Here is a 21,378-nt window from a genome sequence, read left to right as displayed (position 1 = left end):
CCCAGCCTCCCAAGTATCTATCTAGGACTATAGGCATGTGCCACAACACTCAGCTAATTTTTTATTTCTATTTTTTGTAGAGACAGGGTCTCGCTATGTTGCCCAGACTGGTCTTAAATTCCTGGCCTCAAGCGATCCTCCTGCCTCTCCTCCCAAAGTGTGTATTTCCTTTTAAGAAGATTTCATAGGCAATGGCTCACACCTGTAATTCTAGCACTCTGGGAGGCTTAGGCAGGAGGATCGCTTGAGCCCAGGAGTTCAAGACCAGCCTGAGCAAAGGCAAGACCCTGTCTCTACTAAAAATAGAAAAACTAGCTGGGTGTGGTGGTACATGCCTGTAGTCCCAGCTACTGGGGAGACTGAGGCAGAAGGATCACCTGAGTTCAGGAGTTTGAGGTTGCTGCGAGCTAGGCTGACACCACAACACTGTAGCCCAGGTGACAGAGTGAGACTCTGTCTAAAAAAAAAAAAAGGGGGGGGTCTTGATAATATCAATGACATCTTTTCATGTCAATATACAAAGATTTAATTATTTTTAATGGCCCCATGGTGTGTCATAACTGATTTTTTTTGTTTCTCCTATTGATCAACACATATGTTGTTTCCAACTGATTCTTAAATTATGATTCCTTTACTTTAAAAGATACTAAAATGATAGAAGGCCAGTACACCCCTGCTCATGTATTCACTCATTGTTATGGGTTACATTTTGTCCCCCACCCCATGCATATAGGGGCCTTTCGGGTAATGTTAATGGGTGAAGGGAACCAGATATAGGAGCATTGGGGAGTGGTGGGGACTGTGGTGTACTGCAGAATGCATGCTCCTTCTAAGGCGGCACTCAAGATGCCGTGATTCAGCAGATTATTGTCATGTGGAAATTATAGGTCTCATATAACCAGATCTTTAGATTTTTTAAAAGAGGCCAGGAATCTGGAATTAGATGTGAAATCTACCAATTTTGAAATGTTTCAAATTAAAAAAAAATTTTTCTGTGCTGGCCAATAATACCCCATCTCTGCTGGCTAGATGTGCCCATAGGCTGCCGGTTTATAACCTCTGCTCTACCAAAACAGGTAATTTTGGAGCCGTAGGTAATTACCTCTATGTACCCCACATGTTCTTAGCATGGATATTGGAGATGAGATGGCAGCAAATAAATGCACAAGAAGTCCAAGTCATGTTTTAAACTACTGATTTTTTTTTTTTATTGCAAAACATTTGTTACAGAAATTTCAGAAAGTTTTCCCATGGTATCTGCCAACTTCTGCTTTGAATTATATATCTAAACAAACAAGCTCAAAGTGCATTGTGAATCCAATAATAGACCTTTAAAAAAGAACAATTCCTCTAAGGATTTATATATATTTATAGTGTTGGTAGATATGCAAACCGCTGTCTATCCATACACAAAGAAGGAAAAGATGTATATAGAGTTAGCAAACCCAATTTCAAAATCATTGTATTTGTAGGAATTCATTTAAAAAGGCTATGTGAATAATTTCCCCCATTATAAACTATGGTTAGAATGTTTACAAATGAGAATCTAAGTCCTATGTTATGAAACGGCTATGAGTACAGTATACTGCAGGTACTGTTTTGCACAGCGATAGCAGCAATATAAACTCCGGTCAGATGCTGTAGCGACGGGAAGCAGGTCAGTCTTCATACCATGTTACGGTACTCTTTTGAATCTCCCTCACAAAGATCCTGCCTTTGGGTCTGGAATGATGTGGCTAACATGCAGATACCACTCAGGAGAACAAGAGCAACCTTGAACAGGGCGAGTTCCTTTCCTCCCCCAGTGCTCCGTGTATTTTGTGTGTACACTCACTAAGTCGCCATCAAGAATCTGATCCTGGCTGGCTCAAAGTCAGAGGTCCCAAGCTGTGGCCTTTGGGACTGGATGCTGCTGGCAGACACGTTTGTTTGGCTAGCACGGTGTTTGGAAATCTGAATTTGAAAGTCTCTGTGGTGGGACGTGTATTCTCTCATGCCCTACAAACCCTACTTCTTCTGTTGGCTTTCTCTAGTCCAATTCACAGGTTTTGTGTTCTGGATCCGGCCCCTCCATGTATTTGAGTTTGCAGCTCCTCAGTCTAGGTGCAGATGGCTGGTTCTGATGATGTGTGGGAAGATGTGAGGGACTCTTTTCGGGATACAGATGGGCAAAGGATTGGATGAGGCAGATACAAACACCAGCCAAATTCGGAGCAGGGGATAGTGTCAAGAGGAGGCTAAGTTAGCGGGAAGATTGGGGCTGGGACAAAGTCTGAATATTTGGCTTTTCCCAAGTAGCTGCTATTTCAGCTTATTGTGCCAGGCCCACAAGGTATTGAGGTAATTATGGGAGCAAGGGTCTGTTGGTCTGGCAAAAAAGCAGCTACTATCGGACTAAGAGAAAAGAAGAAAGTAGAGGAAATAAGAAAGCCACATCCAGGCATGAGGCTGAATTTTTCTCTGTGTCCCATGGTTCTCAGCAGCCTGCCTCCTCCAGAGGAAGGCCTGGGTCCCTGTTGGCATTGGCGCTCGCCAGAAAGGCTGTGGAATTCTAGCCAAGTGAAAAGTGTCTTTTCACTTTCCAGCACACAACACTGTGCAATGCGCAATGGCCTGCAGGTTTTATAATTAAGGTGACTGGTAGATTAGGTAAATTGGGGAAGGGAAAATTCACCTCACTCTTATGGCCATCCAGATTATCTGGTCACTGAAATCCTCTCTCAGATGACACGTAGAAATGGTCACATCTTGCTTTCATTAGCAGTGGTAAGTGCAAGGAAATCATCAGAGAAAAGGTAACACAACTACCTTCTGAAATGAATTAAAGAAAAGAAAAAAAAATCTTGTTTTTCTCAAATCAGAACCAACCCTTCCTTTGATTGACTCCAACCCAAGAGACAGACAGAATGTTTGACTTGTACGAAGAAGAGAAAGCTTAGGTTAGTACAGGATGAGAGAAAAGTTTTCTCTTATTTTAGGAGCAGTAATTTACAAGACTGCAAATTGGCTCTTCTCTTTGCTAGATGTTGAATAGCTTCTAATAATGAAATGGTGATTTCTTTAAAGAGTAAAACTCTTCAGAGTCATCCTGTGCTCAATTAGACACCCAGTCACCCGCCTCCAGGCCAGGCTCACCCCCACGGTGAGAAAGACACAAGACAAGGAGGGAGGTCTCATGTTGTATCATTGGACCACTCATTCACAATGACATGTGCACTTCTGCACTCTCACCAATGGACTTCTCACTCTCATCTCTGGTTTAGCAATTTGCACCCAGTAGCCCTAAGTAATCAGAAATGTGTCTTGCATATATCACAGATGCACCAACACCTAGACCTTGGCAAACCCAAGTGGTGTTGGCTTGCCATCTCTGGATCCCACAGCTATGTAACCTTCGGTTAATACTTCATTTCATATTGTTTGTTCAGAGCTTAAAAAAAAAAGATTTTAAAAATCCTTGGTTACTTTTTTGTTTTTAATTTTAAAAAATTGAACATAATCTCCAGTATAAGAAGCCCAACCTTTTGAGTGAGTTCCTAACTGGTTTAAGCGTCACAGCAGGCAATAGTAAAGTATTAAGTGCCTTAGAAAAATCAAAAGAAATGCATAAAGCAGTGCATGCATTTTGTTGACACAAAATTAAGACTGGGTTTGGAGAGAGATTACTTCATTTCAGTCACATTGTTATTGTTAAAGGATAGTGAGTTATTATATAATGCAATATCTAGGCCAAGTATATAACCACCTACACACTAGCATCACTTTATCTAGAAATGACATAGTGTTACTAAATGAACATATTTATAAAATACTGTACACTGCTTCCACATTAGGTCGGCAGATGTAAACAAACAGCTAATTCAATTGGAGTTTAAAATATTATTTTAAGTTCATTTGTTATATAGTCTCTTGCATAACATGCCAGTTTCATCTTTCACTAAATCACAACTTGCCTACCACAGCTCGTGGGACTCACTGGGGCATAGGCATCAGCTTATACAAATATTTTACAGTGGTCTACAGGGATGTGAAAAGCATAAAGCAGATCAGGAACAAAAATGCCCATTTCACAAGGATGCTAAATAACATGGAATTGGGAACATGATTAATCCTTGCAACATGTGCTTCTTTATTGAATGTTACAGATTTATAAATGATTATAAAGCTGTCCTGTAACGTTCATTAATACAACCACATGCTACAACTATGCTGGGTTAAACACGGGTTACATATATGTTTACATGTGTTTTATAATACAGCATTGCCCAACATATGGAATGGCATAGCCTATAGATATAGCATGATGGATGACTGGATAATATTTATTATCTTTAAAGATATCAAACAGCCCAAACATTCAGGAAGATTAGACTGTACAGCCTCAGAAAGTAAAAAAAAAAAAAGTACTATCCAGTTATCTACCATAATATTACCTATAGAAACCATATTTTAGAATACATTTGAAACATTCAGAAGAAACACATTTTGTGTTTTTACAAGTACAATTTTCCCATTTGATTATCCTTATACATATATTTTAAAAGGGGAACTTTCAAAGTGCTAAATAATATACTAGACCTGGAAGCTTAGACTTTAGAAAAAATCCAGTTCTGTAAAGTGCTGCATTCTGACTGCTAATACACCTTGTGGCTTGCAGAAATACACAAACTAGCCATGACAATTTTCCCCAAGCTTTCCAGCTTCTCATTCCAATCTAGCAAGGAGGGAGTCTCTCTAACTGTAAATATAAAGTATGTTAGTTAATCAGGAGATGCCATGGTCATTTTCATAAAACATCCTTAATTTTTTTCAAAAGGAACAAGCAATTTAGAACAAACCATTACATATAGTAGTATATAAAAATGGCACCTTTGAAGCAGATGATTAAACCGAAGCTATTAGTTCCTTGACTCTCTACGACTTTATTTACAGTCCTCAATAACTTGCAGATCATGAGCTGCTTAATTCACAGAGACAGGTAATTAACATCCCGTCGGTCAGGGACGTGGTGGGATCAATGGGTTGGGCATGAGCGGACTGAACAAGGCCACAGAATCAATGCCACATCCGTGCACAGAGAGCCCAGAAATGGAAAGAAATGGGTTGAAAAATAACACGCATGTATGTACACAGGAAAGAAATGGCTCATGGACGTTACACAGTTTGTGTCTAAAGTCATTCAAATTTGGCTATATATTTCACAGACATCACAAAAGATATTAGAACTTAATATGCACGCACAAAAAGAGAACCAGGTAATCACAAGATCAGGACTGATACCTATTTAGTTTCTTGGGTCCTGTTCTTTTCTCTCCGAAATCACGATGAATGGAAACACTCGGGTTCGTAATTTCTTTTCTCACTTCCAATCTGGTCCAGAATGAGGCCCTGGAGGTGCTTGATGTCAAAGAATAATGGTTTCACCTCCTTCCTGGATTCCTCTGTAGGCTCTCTCATAGAGCCTTTGGCTTTGTGAGTGTGCTTGCTACTTAAAATCATCAAAACGTTAGGATGTATGTACATGGAACTAGCAACATCTAATCTAAGGAATGAAAATGATGAAATCTTGGTTCAAACTCTGGTGCTGAGACTTGGCCTTCCTGAGATTCACAGAGAAATGGTCTCAAAATGTAAAGTGCCTATTACAATCATATTGATTATTAACAAATATGGTTCCTTTCCCTCTTTATCAATCAATATAGAACCACGGGCTCATGAACCCTTTAAGGTTATATTGCAACTTCACGTGTATGTACATTTTTTTTTCCTTGGGGAGAAGGCCCGGAGTTTACATTAGATCCTCACAGAAGTTCATGATCAAGGAAGTTTAATGACAAATGATTTATTCTCAGATCGAATGCATGTTCACTGAGAGGGGAATAGCCAGTGTGGGGTCCAATAAAATGTTAAATGTTTCCAGAGCAATTATAAATGAGGAAGTCTGAATATTTGTTACCAATTTACCTAAATACCAAGGAGTGAAAAAGGAATTCTTTAATTCTTTACATATGTGACCTCATCACCATCACTTTTTCTATACCTGAAAAACTTGTTCAGAAGGGTTTTTTGTTTTTTTCATTTGTTTGCTTTTGTTTTTGTATTTGAAGGCTAGGGGTTTTGTCCATATATTTACCTGATTTCACCAAATCAAATAAAACTTGGTGTTTTCAACTATAACTAAATAAAGGAACCAGGTAGTATCTTGGGTCAGGAACATTAAGTAATTTTTCTTATAAAGGCTTTATTTTCTTTTAATCTTCAGTGATCCAAACAGGAATTCGATTTGGAGTCAAGATTTCTTTACCCTACTTCAAATCCAGATTCTGATCTAGAAACCCATTCCTATATTCCAGAGTCTATAATACTAACTGGTGTAGAATTGAATGTCTATTCAGATTTGTACTTGGTGTAAAAGCTTTATGCGGGAAAAACCAGAATAAATGGGATGTCCTGATCACGAGTGATTTCAGACAAAAAGGGGCAGAGGGCAGGTAGGGTGAGTTGTTTTGACAACTTTAATTTGGTATGAGGAAAAGTTAAGGTTATAGGAATTTTTAAAAATTATAATTTCAACAATTTGGTCTAATAGTTTAATGAACTCTTTCAATGGAACTTCTTGGATATTAAAAAATCTTGGTTGTACTTCAAGGTGATAGAAAAGTCCAAGCCTCTTAAGAAAGCTCTATATGTCTGTTTAGATATTATATATAAACATGTGTCTCTGTGCAAATGCATATATCTGTATATAGGCGGTATATAGTGTAGAACTCTTTATATGTTTTATTTGCTTTCTATTTTGATTTACCATACCTTTTTTTAAATAGCTCTGTCTATAAGAAAAATATTCATAGTATGCCTGCAACTGATGGCTTTGGGTTGATCCCAAACTTCCAGTCAATTCTAAGGTTATTTATAGCTTTGAAACTTCCTTAAAAAGTACTTTGGAACATTTTCATAGAAAAGATACCAGCCCTTGAAAAACTCCAATTAAATTTATGCTGAGCTCAGATTAGATGGCAAAACTCTAGGTATGAAAATATTCACATATACCACATATTCATATACAAAATGGTCATGTGATGGGTAGTGTGAAAAATTGGCAGTTACATCTTGGAGGTGTTCAGAGGACACGGTGGACTCATGCAAATGAGGAAGGTTAGACAGCAGCATAACACATGATATGAATGGTGAGACTATAACACTATCCCACATGGCAATTTTAGGTTAGTTCTGCTCACTGTTTTTTTTGTTGTTTGTTTTGTTTTTCTTCAGAAGTTCCATATTACATATTCAGGGAGTGAATTCATTGATGACAGGTGCAATAAAAAATAAATTAAAAAATATAAAATTATTTAATTACATTCATCCTGAGCTTGCTCGACTATATTTGCTCCGTATATAATAAATCACTTGACTTTTGTTTTTAACATCAACTCTTCTTTCATTCCGATTGCAATACAAAAAAGGCATTTCTGTTCCCTTATTTTCTTCCGAAAAGATAAAACAGTTGTGGCACCAGAAGTGAATAGATAAGAGACAGGTGAACTATGACTGTTACCTTGTTTTTTCTTTATAATGATCAATTACAGAAGTGTTGGCATGAGAAGGATGTGGGACGTTAGGTAGAACTGCTTGCTGCCGGCTTATACTGAATAAAAAGGATGCTCTTCATCAGTCACCAGTGATGAGCCAATGTGAAAAGAAAACAGAATGGAAGTTTAGAATATCTCATTTTGTATGCTGGCCATTTTATTTTATTTTGCAATTTAGCCCTGCATCCTAAGACTCTTGATAATGGTCAGAAATCAAAAGACGCCTCCTGGCATGGAGAGTTCTTGAAGCCCCTTGGTTCCCCAGCTCTCATGGCTTTTTGCAGGGATTGGTGACACTCTTTCAGCTCTAACCCTTCTTCTTCCCCTCGTCCCCTCTCCCTACCCAGCCAGTGTGAACATGCCTTAAATCCCCTGTTTTTGGCACTGGGTCAGATCAAATGCTTTCTTGATCTGTGGCCCAGAAGTCACCTTTGAGTTAACACCTCCCAAAGCATTGCTTGTTTTGCTCAGCTAGGAATAAAGCAGATATGATTAAAGGAAAGGGGAAAAAGTGGAGTGGGGGAGCATTTTAGGGCTGGATTCTTGAGCCTCCTGCAACACATATTAGGAAGGTTTAGTTGTGCTTGCTTTCAAAGCTGTGGAAAGCCGACATTCTGGACAGTCTCCTCATGGACAGGCTGTCCCCTCGGCCCTCCGGCTTGGAGGGCTTACTCCTCTGGAAAGGATTTCGCAGGCTTGCTGTGTTCCGCTGCCTGTCGAGTTTGTCACTGATGGAAAAGCTCTTCCTGGTGTGTGCATATGGCGCGCTTGGCTCCTCTGCCGAGTAGCTGTTGGCGCGCTCTATCTTGGGAACTGTGATGTTGTTGGACAGGGTTCTGTCTGAGTTATCACCCTCCTGGGAGGATATTGCGATGGCGGCTCTCCGGCCTCTGGCCTCGTTCTCCTCACTGTCAGAGCCGGGGTGACTCAGTTCTGCTTCTCGCTCAGGATGGCAGCAAGATAAGTCCTCTGCTTTTTCTCCAAGACCTCCAGGGAAAGTGGCTCTGTCTGCAATCGCTTGAGGGGCATTGACACACCTTGTGTCAATACAGTCTGTAATACTTGTGTATTCTGCTGTTTTCATAGGCACCCCAAAGTTGGTGTAATAGCTCCTCGAAGGAGAAAACATAAAGCTGTGAGATTTTATGATGGGGGCCTCTTCTAGCAGATAGGGCGTGGTGGCTAGGTAGCGGCTGCTTTTGGAACGCTCAATGGCGTGGTATGTTGGAGGGTCTGAGTCCCAGGGGTTTTGGCATTCTGGGAGGTGGGTATAGTCTGAAGAAAAAGATCTAGTGTCCATAGTGGTGATGTCCTCGAAATCAATGCTCCGGCTTGGAGGTCTGTCTGTGGGTGCAAGAGTTGCATAGGCGCTACTCGAAGGGGCTGTGGAAGGTACTGGAGCCGAGAAGCTTGGCTCACCCAGCCCAAGGATGTTCATGGAATTGTCCAGAGGGTCTATATCACAGTGGAGCTCATCCATGGCAGAGACATAGATGTCTATACACGATGATGGTCTTCTGGAATCAGGAACGATGGCCAAGGTGTTTGCAGGGGCTGCAGGAGCTTTGGATTCTTTTGCTACAGAGTGGGAACTAGTAGCCCGGTGTAGGCTCAGGGACCTTTCTTTAAAAATACTTTCCAACTTTTCTATACCACCTTTGTCTTTCATATTGACTGAATAGAAAGAATGGCTTCGCATACGGGGCATTAAGGTTGGAGAAGTTGGGGACATGGTCTCCTCACCTGCAGGGTCTATACTCTCTTGGAGCTTGAAGGTGTTCCCCTCCTGGCTGTTGAAGCTGCTCTGGCGGACGATGTAGGCTGCATCCGTGCAGTCTGAGGAGGTCCTCGAGCGGATTTTGTTGGACTCGGTCCGCTCCAGGCCTGTCAGGCGCTCTAGGGCTGTGGCCATGCGCCCGATGAGGTCCTCAAGCTGCGCCAGCCGGATGTCCACGGTCTGGAGCGAAGCCTTCATGGAGTGCTCTCTCTCGTTGACTTCCTCCAGCCGCATGGACATGTTCTCCACCCTGTGCGAGGAAGAGAGAAGGAGAATCACTTGGGCCGGCCAGGTTCCTCTGTCAGGGTTTAGAGAGCAAGAATCAGGTATAGAGGGGGATCAAAGCTGTGCCTGGTCATGATGCCTTCAATGCTGTCCTCCCAGAGGGAAACTGAGGGGTCACAGGTCATCAAGGGGTTGGTGAGGAGAGAATGGCATGGATGTTGTCACTGAGAATCACAGAATCCAAATCTTTTTGAGGTGGAGGAGGCTTTAGAGATTATCTAATCCAGTGGTTTTTAGCTGCCGATCCCCCTTTCCCTCAATGAAATGTAATGCCCAATCCTCGTAACTGAGCCTCACAATGGAGCAGTTCTTACTGCAGTGGCGTGGGGCCAAGTCCCACCCCTGTCCCACTCCTGTGGCCTGGTTATGGCTTGGGGCAGGATTGAATGACCTTAGCAAGTATTCAGGTGCTGGTTTATCAGGAGATAAACCACAAAAAGAGAATGTTGCATTTTGAAGATTTTACCCATTAATTTTGCAATAGACTTCTAGAATGTAGCTAATTTTATTACAGCATACATGTAAGTTTTATATTCCATGGATGGAAATTATTTTTATTTTGCATTTATACAATGATCTTTGTTGTTATTCACGATCACCTTTTGAGAATTTAGTGTCTCCAAAGGAATTAAGATGGCCTTGTGACTGAGACATCCAAGGTTGATCTAATCTAATCCAATCCTTTCATTAATAAAGGAAAAGCAAGAATCAAGAAATTTAATCAAGATTACATAAAGTAATTTGTGGTAAACTCTGGGGTATCTGTCAATAAGTAAACCATCCTACTCCTGTCTCTGTCTCTTCCTCTCTGGGTAGCTGATCACAGATGCCTTGTATTACAGTTACTACTAGATGTTTCGACCCTCCTGGGCATGGTCTGTCTTGTATTTCTGTTCCCATCTCCGAGCTGCCAGCCCAACACCTGCCAGGTGTCAGTAAATGTTCACTGAGTCAATGACAGTTATGAACTTGATTTCAATTATCACCCAGTCTGCCTGGCCATTTATTGACAAAGATGGAGGCCATATATTAAAAATAAAACTGTACCTTATATTTTACCTGCTCAAATTATTAATAACTTGGAAAGGACAAACCAAAGTCAAGTCACAGGTTGAGCTCAAACTTTCACTTTGACTGCCCAAAGGTCATTCTTTTGGTGGCTCTCAAGGAGACCCATTCACAACTTTTCTGGGAAGGAATAAAGACTTTTTTCCCCCAATCCTTCCAATATGCAAAGTAAATCACTTGACTGCTGACCCTTAACATGCACATGCCACCAGTAGATCAAGGCTACAGAATATGCGCTATGATGAATGTGGGCATTAGAGCTGGTCTCCCCTAGCCTGTGGTGGTGGTGCTGTTGGTGCTAGGCTGTTAGTGACAGGAACACCTCTGTTAGGGAGGAGTATATACACTTCTGTGCCAGAAGGAGGTATACTGTAAGAGGCTGTGGCGTTCCTCTCTTAGCAACCCCTAGGTTTTTTTTAAAGACCTCACCAGGGCAAGGGGTGTGATTCTCCTGCCTTGGGGCAAATTTCTGCCTCTCTCAGCACCCTCGCACCTGCTCTGTCCTCCAGCTTCTCCTCACTCAGCCTACGCCCCTACCCCTAGACCGTTCTCAAGAGCCCTGCATCTGAGACATCTTCTCTTTTCCTCCCTCTGGCTATCCCATGACAAACCCAGTGCCTCTCAGGGGCCAGACCCACACTGCCACCATGCCCCGCTGTATTCCTAAAAGACTTGAACACTAAGCTATTCTGTATCTGGTAAACCCAATGCTATTCGCTCAGCTAATTCAGAAGGAAAATACAACTTTTCCCTCTTTCACTTCATTTTATCATGTAAGCATAGCCCAAGAAACAAATTATTTACAATAACAAGTTTGTGTCTCTCAGAGACTTGCAATTACTTTTTCACCATCCAGCCTATGGAGTTTGATGTTGCAGGTACTTCAATTTCATTTTTGCAATGCAATGAGCTTTGTTAAGCGATAAAATACCTGTTCATGAAAGTCGGGAGGAGGACAGACCATGCATCTTTGTAACATAAGACTTTTTGTGTAACATACTCTAGGTACCAAATCTCACTAGCTTTTTATTGCTGGAAGAGTAATGAAAGGCAGGATAGCTTTATTCTTCCTTCTTTTTTTTCTTTCTGGTGCCCAGTATATGCAAGTTTGGCATTCAACAGAGATAAAGTTGCTTTTTTGGAATAAATGCATGTGATCACTGGTCTGAGCACTGTGAAATAGCTTCCCGCCATGGCTTGTGCTGTGGGGGCCTCTCTCCCCACATCCCACCCCCCTTCAGCCCCAGGAGTGTGCCTGCAGTCCCAGCTACTTGGGAAGGTGAGGTGGGAGGATCACTTGAGCCTGGGAGTTTGAGGCTGTACTGTGCTATGACTGTGCCCGTGAATAGCCACTGCACTCCAGCCTGGGTGACATTATGAGACCCTGTGTCTTAAAAAAACAAAAAGAAGAAGAAGAGTCAGGACCTGGTTGTCTGCTCGTAGGCAGTAAACAGGATACAGAGACTGAGGAGACCAAGGAGGATGGAAAGAAGACAGGGGAGGTAGAGGAGGAAGAGGCTCTCCAGGGAAAGACAGAAGGTGCCAGGTGTGAGCCCCAAGAAGTACAGCCCCAGGGAACAGAACTAGGGGAGGGGACCTGCTAGAACAGGGCTGAGGAAGTATTTTTGACCAAATCTTAATTCTCCTATGGGCTCTGGGATGGATTGGAAGGTAAGACTTGACTAAGACAATAATGGACTATTTTATTCATTTTCTTCCAGAATTGTTATGTTTAACCATCTAGCCGTCTAACTATGTGATCATTTCCATCATGGGCCTTACTGATGGGAATTTGCTGTAGGGGTTACAAAAGAATAGAAAGTCCTAGATTCAAATTTGCATACGTTTCTCCCATACAAGTGTGCTTCCTTTAATCTTTAAACACCTGTTCTTGAGAAGTTCAGTGTAAATGGGCACGCATCACAGATAACAGGCCTGAGGTGCAGATCGAGAGTTTTGGGTCAGGATTGTAGTCACGGGGAGCTGACTCTGGTCAAATAACTCCGGAGATAACTGTGGAGATGTGGGCGACAAGAATTTATGGACAGATAGGGATTCCCAAGGAGATGGATGCTGAAAGTGACTAAGGAAGGAAAAGGAGCCACTGTGGAAAGGAAGACATTTCCTGGGAGGAACTCTCCATTTAACGTTCTCTCTTTCACGTCTCCAGGCCCTGAGTGGCTTGTTTCAGAGAAAACTCAGGAGGAAGCGATTGCCACAGGGACACAGTGGGGTCCTGGGAAGCTGTGAGGTGACCCAAGAAAGCGGCCTCCATAGGTTGGTGCAAAACCCCAGCTGAGAAGACAGCCAGCAAGATGAAGAAAAGAGCATTTGAAAGAAGATTCTGGTGGCACAGTGATTGTGGCTTCAATACACAATTTCTTAAGAATTGTTATTTCAGACAATTTCATCTTTTTCTTTTCTGATAACCTCAAAATGTGGTTAAAGGAAATGTGGTACCAAAAAAAAAAAAAAAAAAAAAAGATTGGCAGGCCATGCCTGTAAATTTCCTACATTCCCCCAGTGCTAGTAGTGGGGTGCATGTAGGATGAAGGGAAGGGAGACCCTGTGTTGCATGGGCTTAACCCTGGGGCTCTTGTTGGGAGAAAAGGGCACACAGGTTTCAAATGAAAGGCAATGATGCAGAACAGCTAAAGCCAGCTCTTGCTTAGCCACAGACTGATATCTAATTTGTGAATTATTAAGTCCTTTAGGGTCACCAACTGTTCCTGTTGATTTAATTATCCTTCTCACTAACTCTGAGAAGAAAAAGGGAAAAAAGTTTAAACTCAACTCAATGGAGAGACCAAAGATCAGCTTTGGGAAAAGATATGGTGGGAAGTGGTGAAGCTCACCTTTTTTTGGCTTATACTGCTTTTTAAAATTATTATTTATGAATTTTCTATATCCTAAGTTATTGCTCTCTGTCATTGTTAAGAATACTTATAAGTTAGGTATACTATTAATAGTCATATTTTATCACTTCTTGGATTTAGATGAAATGAAAAGGGCAAAAAGCTCACTGGCTTGGGAAAGAATGTTAGATTAAAAGATGACACCAGAAATAATGCTAAATCCTAGTTTGCTTAAATTGTTGCCATCAAGGAGAAAATTCAAACCGTAACTTCTTCTGACAAGTGGAGCCTGACAGGTGGGTGATGGTGAGGATGATCTCGATGCTTTAATTAAGAGTCTGAGAAGCAAATGCCTCTGGGCAGGCAGATCAAGGTGGGGGCTGGGGGGAAGGGATGGGTGTATACCTACTTGATGAGTGCGATGCGCACTGTCTGGGGAATGGGCACACTTGAAGCTCAGACTCGGAGGGATGGGGGGGCATGGGCAATATATATAACCTGAACTTTTGTACCCCCATAATGAGCTGAAATAAAAAAAAAAAAAAATAAAGAATGCAGGTAAAGCAGGCAGGGTGTCAGCCGGCCCTGGCAGGGGCTCACTCTGTGGCAGTAGAGAGCCTGCCCAGTCCAAAAACATAGTTGGGATAAATTTTAACAATCACTGCAAGTCCCACAAAACAGCCCTCTTTGGACAGATGCTGCCCATGAGCCACCAGCCTTTGAGTTCTGCTTTTAATGGGTTAAAGGAACCAGAAAAGAACTTCCAACTGTGATCACCAGAAAATGTAGGTAACCCTTAAGAACCAATAGGAAATAAAAAGAAATGCCAGGAAACTGAAGGTAGGAAAAGCTCTTCCTGATATTTACAATTCCTGGATTCTAGAAATTGTGTAAATTTGACAGAAATTCTGGGCAGCATTATAAAATGGCTTAGTAGTAGATAATTAAACAGATGATATTTTTTGAGTACTTTAAAAAGATAGGGGTGGTTAGCAGGAGACTGTATGAAATCAATATTAATCTTGCCTCTTTTTTCATTATCTAGACTGACAGGTTCCATGGAAGTGCATTATTTGTGATGAAGTGTATTGTTGAAGTAGCAAGGAGGTTGGCACACTGGGCTGCCTGGAAGAAGGCGATACCTGGTTGGCTGATGAACCAAAGGAGAGGTGGCAGAACAATGGGCTGATGTCATCATAAAAGGTATTTTTTGGAGTTGTACAATGGGCCTCTGTCTTGGTTCACATGATTCTGTGCTCGTGGCATTTTGGTGAACTATGTTAAAGACATAGTTGATGTTCAATATATGGTGCTGGGAAAATCAGATAGTCACATGCAGAAGAATGAAACTGGAGTCCTATCTCTCACTATAAACAAAAACTAACTCAGGATGGATTAAAGACTTAAATGTAAGACCTGAAATCATAAAAATTCTAAAAAACGTAGGAAAAACTCTTCTGGACATTGGCCTAGGCAAAGAATTTATGACTATGACCCCAAAAGCAAATATGGCAACAACAAAAATAAATAAATACATAAAACTATTAAACTAAAAGATTTCTGCACAGCAAAGGAAATAATCAAAAGAGTAAATAGACAACCTACAGAATGAGAGAAAATATCCGCAAACTATACATCTGACAAAGGAGTAACATCCAGAATCTACAAAGAATTCAAACAACTCAGCAAAAATAAAACAAATAAACTCATCAAAAAGTGGACAAAAGACATGAACAGATTTTTTTTTGAAAGAAGATAGACAAATGGCCAAAAAACATATGAAAATATGCTCAACATCACTAATCATCAGAGATATGTGAATCAAAACCACAATGAGATACCACCTTACTCCCGTCAGAATGGCCATTACTAAAAAGTCAAAAAACAATAGATGTTGTTGTGGATGCCATGAAAAGGGAACACCTATATACTGTTGGTTGGAATGTAAATTAGTACAACCTCTATGGAAAACAGTGTGGAGATTCCTCAAAGAACAAAAGTAGACCTACTATTGGATTCAGCAATCCCAGTACTAGGTATCTACCCAAAGCAAAAGAAGTCATTTTACAAAAAGGACATCTGCACCTGAATGTTTACCATAGTATAATTCACAGTTGCAAAGATATAGAATCAACCTAAGTGCCCATCAACTGAGGAGTGGATAAAGAAAATGTGGTTTATATGTAAACATCATGGAGTACTACTCAGCCAGAAAAAGGAATGAAATAATGTCATTTGCAGCAACTTTTTTGATGGAACTAGAGAACATTATCCTAAGTGAATTATCTCAGGAACGGGAAAACAAATACCACATGTTCTCACTTATAAGTGGAAGCTAACAAGGGGTATATACGATCATGAAGTGGTGTTGTGGACATTGAAAAATAAGAAGAGGGGAGGCATAAAAATCTACCTGTTGGGTGCAATGTACACCATTCTGGTGATGGCTACACCGAGAGCCCTGACTTCAGCATTTTTTACAATTCATCCAAGGAACAAAAAACACTTGTACCCCCTAAATCTACTGAAATAAAAAAGAAGAAAAAAGAAAAAAAAAAAGATATAGTTGAGTATGGTGACTAAACAATGGCATAAAATGAATAGGTTGAAAAATTAATACACTAAATGATAAAAATCAGGATCCCAAAATTCTTGAGGTGTGGAAACAATGAGCTGAAGGGGAAAAAAAAATTAAAGAAAAATTTCTCAGCAATGAATGTTAAGTCCTGACTTCAGGTTAAAACAAATTCTTTCACAAGAAGAGGTTTGAAGGTATTTGAATTAGCTCATGTGAAAAAGTCTTGGTTTTTGTTCATTGCAAGCTCACTCTGAACTGAAGACTTGACTTGGTTCCTAAGAATTGTAATGCAATCTTAGGGCATATAAAATGTGTAGATCCAATAATAATTTATCAAAAACATAATTCATGTATATAGCTCAGTAACTTCTAATAATCTATAATTAGGTGTTAATACTCCATTTTGCAGATGGGGACCCAGGTGTGGGGGAATGTAGTAAGTTGCTTGAGGTCACACATTGGTTACTGCAGAATTAGTATTAAAATTTCATTGTACTGTGTTATACACACTATATTTTCCATTATACTGTGTTCTTTCCCTAATACTATGGAAGGGACCACTCACTTGTCCTACTGTACACATACTAGCCTGGTACATAGTAGAGCTCAAAAAAGTAAATGAATGAACAAAGGAATTAAATGTAGGCTCTAATTACAACACAGGAAATTGAGATTAATTTAGGCACCACATTTAAAAGGCGATGTTGACAATTTAAAGTGCATACTGAGAAAGTGAGCAGAGTAGTGGACAATCTGCTGGAAAGCACGTTAAGCAGTTAAAGGATCTTGGGATATTTGGTTTGGAAAAGACACAGCACAATGGGAGAGATGACAGTGATTTTCTCATATGTGAAATATTTTCTGAGAGAGAAAAGAATTTAGTCTTTTTCTGTGTTCATCCTTAAGACTGGTATCGAAGGCAGTTTTCTCCTCTTTTCTAGGAGGTGTTCAAACTGGAGCTGGGTAGTTAGTGCGTTCTTTCAAAGCAGAGCCTCTATATCCCCTCCTGCTAACCCAGGCCCTGAGCATGCCAGTTGCTCAGGACATATTGTTAAGTCACCATTGGTCAAGTGTGCAGAGGAAACAACTGCTTTGGGTACGAGCCATCTGTACTCAGTGACCTCTAGAACCTTTTCCAAATTTAAGATGCCAAGATTTTATATGCTCCACAGTGAATAATTCTGCACCATCCTCTCCCAGCTTTGGACTTTAAGCTTGTTCCTTGGCTTCCATCAGCAGTTTTGAAAGTATGGTCCCTGGACCAGCAGGGGCAGCATCTGCAGCAGCGTCACCTGAAACTGTGTTAGAAATGCACTTTCAGGCCCCAACCTGGACCTAGTGAATCAGAAACTCTGGGGAGAAGAAGGGGGTGCCTGGCAGCCTGTGTTGTAACAAGGCCTCCAGATGATTTTGAGACCTGCTAAAGTTTGAGAACCACTGGATTAGATGTTTCTGCTCATCCCCGTAGGATGTACATGGGAACTCAATTACCCTGCATGTTTCCTGAGGACTGAGCCTTGCCTTGTGGGTCCTTGGCATGTGGCATATCACCTGCACATGGTGAAAGTCCAGTATTCACATATTGAAACAGAACTGAACTTGCAAAAGGACAATACACACAGAATCTGATGGAACAACCTTTAAGAATGGGTTATCTTCAGCCAAGAGTCCAAAAATCCTCAGGGAAAAAAGCCAGTTGCCAATGTCTTCACATGATGTAATGAGATATACATGTGTATATGTACAGATATGCATTTATATGTGTGCATGAATCAACATAGTATATGTGCAACTATCCTAAAAATCTGTTAACTTCTATCTAAATCACCTAGAAACATAGCATTACTCACAAAAATTGGACAAAAAGAGGGCACTGACAATTTGTGTAATAGGCAGCAACATGCCGTAGAATTTTGCAAACAGGATGTACTTAGTAAATTTTCTAATTCTTACTGGCTTTTGTTAACCTCCTATTTCTTTACATACCGTAAAATGAAAAAAAAAAATACATGTAGTCATTCTTGATTTTTAGAAACATCTCACAAAGAAAGAAAGAGTGAATGCATGAGCACACAATATGTGATAACTTGCTTACAATATACAGTAAGAAAATCATCAGTCATTAGCGGCATTTCAGATGTTTTGTTCCAGGGATTTTTTTTGGTTGGCCATCCCTCCACTTTCAAAATTAAACAGTGTTTTATCAGCATCTTTAAAAAAATGCCATAACTTTTCATCTATTTTCTTAATAGATGAGAAGTTTGGTTATTTTAGTATACTGATCATTAGTTAGATATTGACCCAAATAAAGTGGAGGGCATTGGTTACTCTCCCAGCTCATTATATTCTGGAATTGTATTGCTTTAGATGAATCAGGGTCATTGCTATATAAAAAATTATAAAGACAGGGATTTTTCAGAATCAATTTCCTGTGAGGTGTTAATGATCTCCTGAATATTGTATTTAGCTCTTTATATACTATTTCAGCACAAAAGTGTAATTTAATAATGATCTGTTTCAATTTATAGATTATGGAAGTGTCTTTGTACATCTGAGAAGATTCATGCAAATACAACTTGTATAAATAACCTGCATTTTAGAGCAAGACCCCGTCTCTACTAAAAATAGAAAGAAATTATATGGACAGCTAAAAATATATATAGAAAAAATTAGCTGGGCATCGTGGCACATGCCTGTAGTCCCAGCTACTCCGGAGGCTGAGGCAGGAGGATTGCTTGAGCTCAGGAGTTTGAGGTTGCTGTGAGCTACGCTGATGCCACGGCACTCTAGCCTGGGCAACAGAGTGAGACTCTGTCTCAAAAAAAAATATATATATATATATATGTGTATATATATATATTTTTTTATAAAATTAAAATAAAAAGAGAAAAAAAAATAACCTGCAGTTTAAAGACAGTGGCAGGAGAAGGAGTATGGAGCTCACTGTGTAAAGCTACCCCTTTCTTTTAGCAGAGCAAAGAGCCAGCTCTTAATGGTGCTGATTTCAAATCTCTGTATTGTGGTTGTTTAATGTGAAGGCAGAATTATATAATATTCTGTATACTACATGGAATATTCATGGTTAATTTAGGTATATTCAACAATACGTCCCTATCCAAATGTATGCATATACATACATACACATGAGTACGTATCTCTAACCCTATCTCTCCAGCTATCTATCTCGATTGAATATAAATAGGTGATCTTCCCTGCTAGTCAGAAAGGACATGTCCTAGGAGATGTGTGAGGTGGGTAGTATGGGTCTACTCTTCCCGTGGTTGATCTCTGTTCCTTCATGCACCCCATGGCGTGTCTGTTGTGATGAGTACAACTCCAGTGCTCAGAGATGTTATTTTTTGCTATACTTACAAATGCACCCCCCCAAAAAACCCAACAACAACAGCACCCCAAAACAAACACAGACTGAGGCAACATAAACAGAATGAAGCCTGGGCTTAGATTTACTTCCCTGGCACTTGCACTTGGTCATGAGGTCATCTTGGTCCTCCAGGCCCCTGTTACTTGAGGTCAGTCTAATGCCCAGGACACAGGGAGGGTGGGTCTACACTCTGTTCTGGATTTCTGGGAATGGCTCATTTGGGTCAAGAGACTCTGTAACCATCCAGAGAAGAACAGGGCCTTGAGGAAGGAGGGGTCCTGAAGGGTTTGCAGGCATTGGGGTGAGAGGCTCAGGTGGAGGTGCTGTGGCTCCTTTCTGTTTCTCTCCAGAAGGCACTGGTGAAATGGTCCCAGTATGTTCACATGTGCTGGTGTCTGCACCTCTGCATTCTAGTTCCCCAGCGGGGCAAAACCTTCCTTACGCAATAACACTCCTTCCTCCCTACCTTTCTTTCTTCCCAGGACTATGGCTTTTCTGAATTTGAAAAGAACTTCAAAGGCCCGTAGACATATGCTCTGGAAATATGTCTGAGCAATGGGTAATGTGTCCACATGGCACAATTTTCTGGGAACCACATGGCTATATGTCCATTGACAAATAGCTTTTCAAGGCCTCAGAATGAGAGAAATCTTTGGATTTCCAGTTCCTTCCACTGTTTGCCAGAAAATTGCTTTACATTATATCATCATAAAATGCTCTATTCTGCAGTGACAGATGTGTATAAAATCTGTGCATGGCTTTAAACTTTATTAATATTGGCTGGATACCTAGGAATACAAGCACTCAATGGCCTATGTATATACCTATTTATCTAGACTGCATTCTTTCAAGACATAAAGGGCCAGGGACAAAAAAAAGTGCCATTTATGTAATTTCTACACAGTTACTGGAGAACGTCTGAAGTGGATAAGCAGATAAAACATCATTTCATGAAAACTAGAGGTGACTGCCTTGAATCTTAGAAGTCTGAGTCATATTGACTAAAGCCATCAGTATGTTATACTTTTCTACACTATTATTTGCTGCTGCCATCTTTATATTGCAAATACTTAAAATTTAAAGTTACACCAATGTTTTGTAATACTCTGGGTGTCCTTTGGAACAGTGGTTCCCCAATGCCAAGCTTCGAACATAATAGCCTGGAATGAAGTGTTTATTAGATAAGATAAAGAATAAGAAATAAGAAAATGTAAGTACATTTGCATAAAGCTAGAGTTACTAGATTTAAAGAATTCTTTTCTCTTTATTTGGAGATTGTTTCTTATAGCTCACTGGCTATGCTATGGTGGTGAGTAAGATCTAAAATTATATAACCACTGGGTGGGAAAATCCGCTTTTATTTCTTTTCTTTCATCTTGTTCTATAAAAAAAAAAAAAGCAATTCTGGGGGAGGGGGGAAACTCCAATCATTATTCTAACTAATTCACAGGTTTCTCACCATCCTCTGTTCGGAAGGTGTTGAACACCCATATAAGCCAGGCAATACGACTGTTCTGCTTCCCTGGAGGAAACACTCAAGGATCTACACAAAATATAAACCTGTTGCTAGAGTTGGGCTGAGTCTCTCCTGGTCTGTGTCTGGGTCAGAACTTTTCAATTTCTGGTCTGAGTTAGCAACCCCAGTCCTGTCCTCAACTCAGCAAACTTTACTGTCCAAGAGGGCACTGCTACTGCTGGCTAGCAACGTCTAGGATATGCAAGTTTGGAATTTGGTCTGTAGACACTTTAGGCAATGTTCTGTTCTCTCCTAAGCTCCATAATTTCTTGGGTGGTAAAAACAAACACAAAGATCTCTGTTCTGTAATGGTGAACAACTTCAG

At 40.5% G+C, this 21,378-nt stretch overlaps 1 protein-coding gene across 20 annotated transcripts in view; it reads right to left on the bottom strand.

Moving 5' to 3' along the window:
• Positions 1-1,178: 1,178 nt before the first annotated feature.
• TRPM3 (transient receptor potential cation channel subfamily M member 3) overlaps positions 1,179-21,378 on the bottom strand; it is a 797,388-nt gene continuing 777,188 nt past the window's right edge. For 12 of the 20 annotated variants that reach the window (XM_069476410.1, XM_069476412.1, XM_069476413.1 and 9 more), the window contains one exon: positions 7,632-9,619. In XM_069476410.1, coding sequence (XP_069332511.1) covers positions 8,167-9,619 — 1,453 coding nt within the window. In that variant the 3' untranslated portion in view covers positions 7,632-8,166. Of the gene's footprint in view, positions 9,620-21,378 lie in introns of all 20 variants that reach the window. The other 8 variants (XM_069476420.1, XM_069476422.1, XM_069476418.1 and 5 more) reach the window with 1 other exon arrangement.

The sequence above is a fragment of the Eulemur rufifrons genome, chromosome 7, assembly GCF_041146395.1.
Source record: "Eulemur rufifrons isolate Redbay chromosome 7, OSU_ERuf_1, whole genome shotgun sequence".
Lineage (NCBI taxonomy): Eukaryota > Metazoa > Chordata > Mammalia > Primates > Lemuridae > Eulemur > Eulemur rufifrons.
This window is presented reverse-complemented; position numbering and strand designations above follow the sequence as displayed.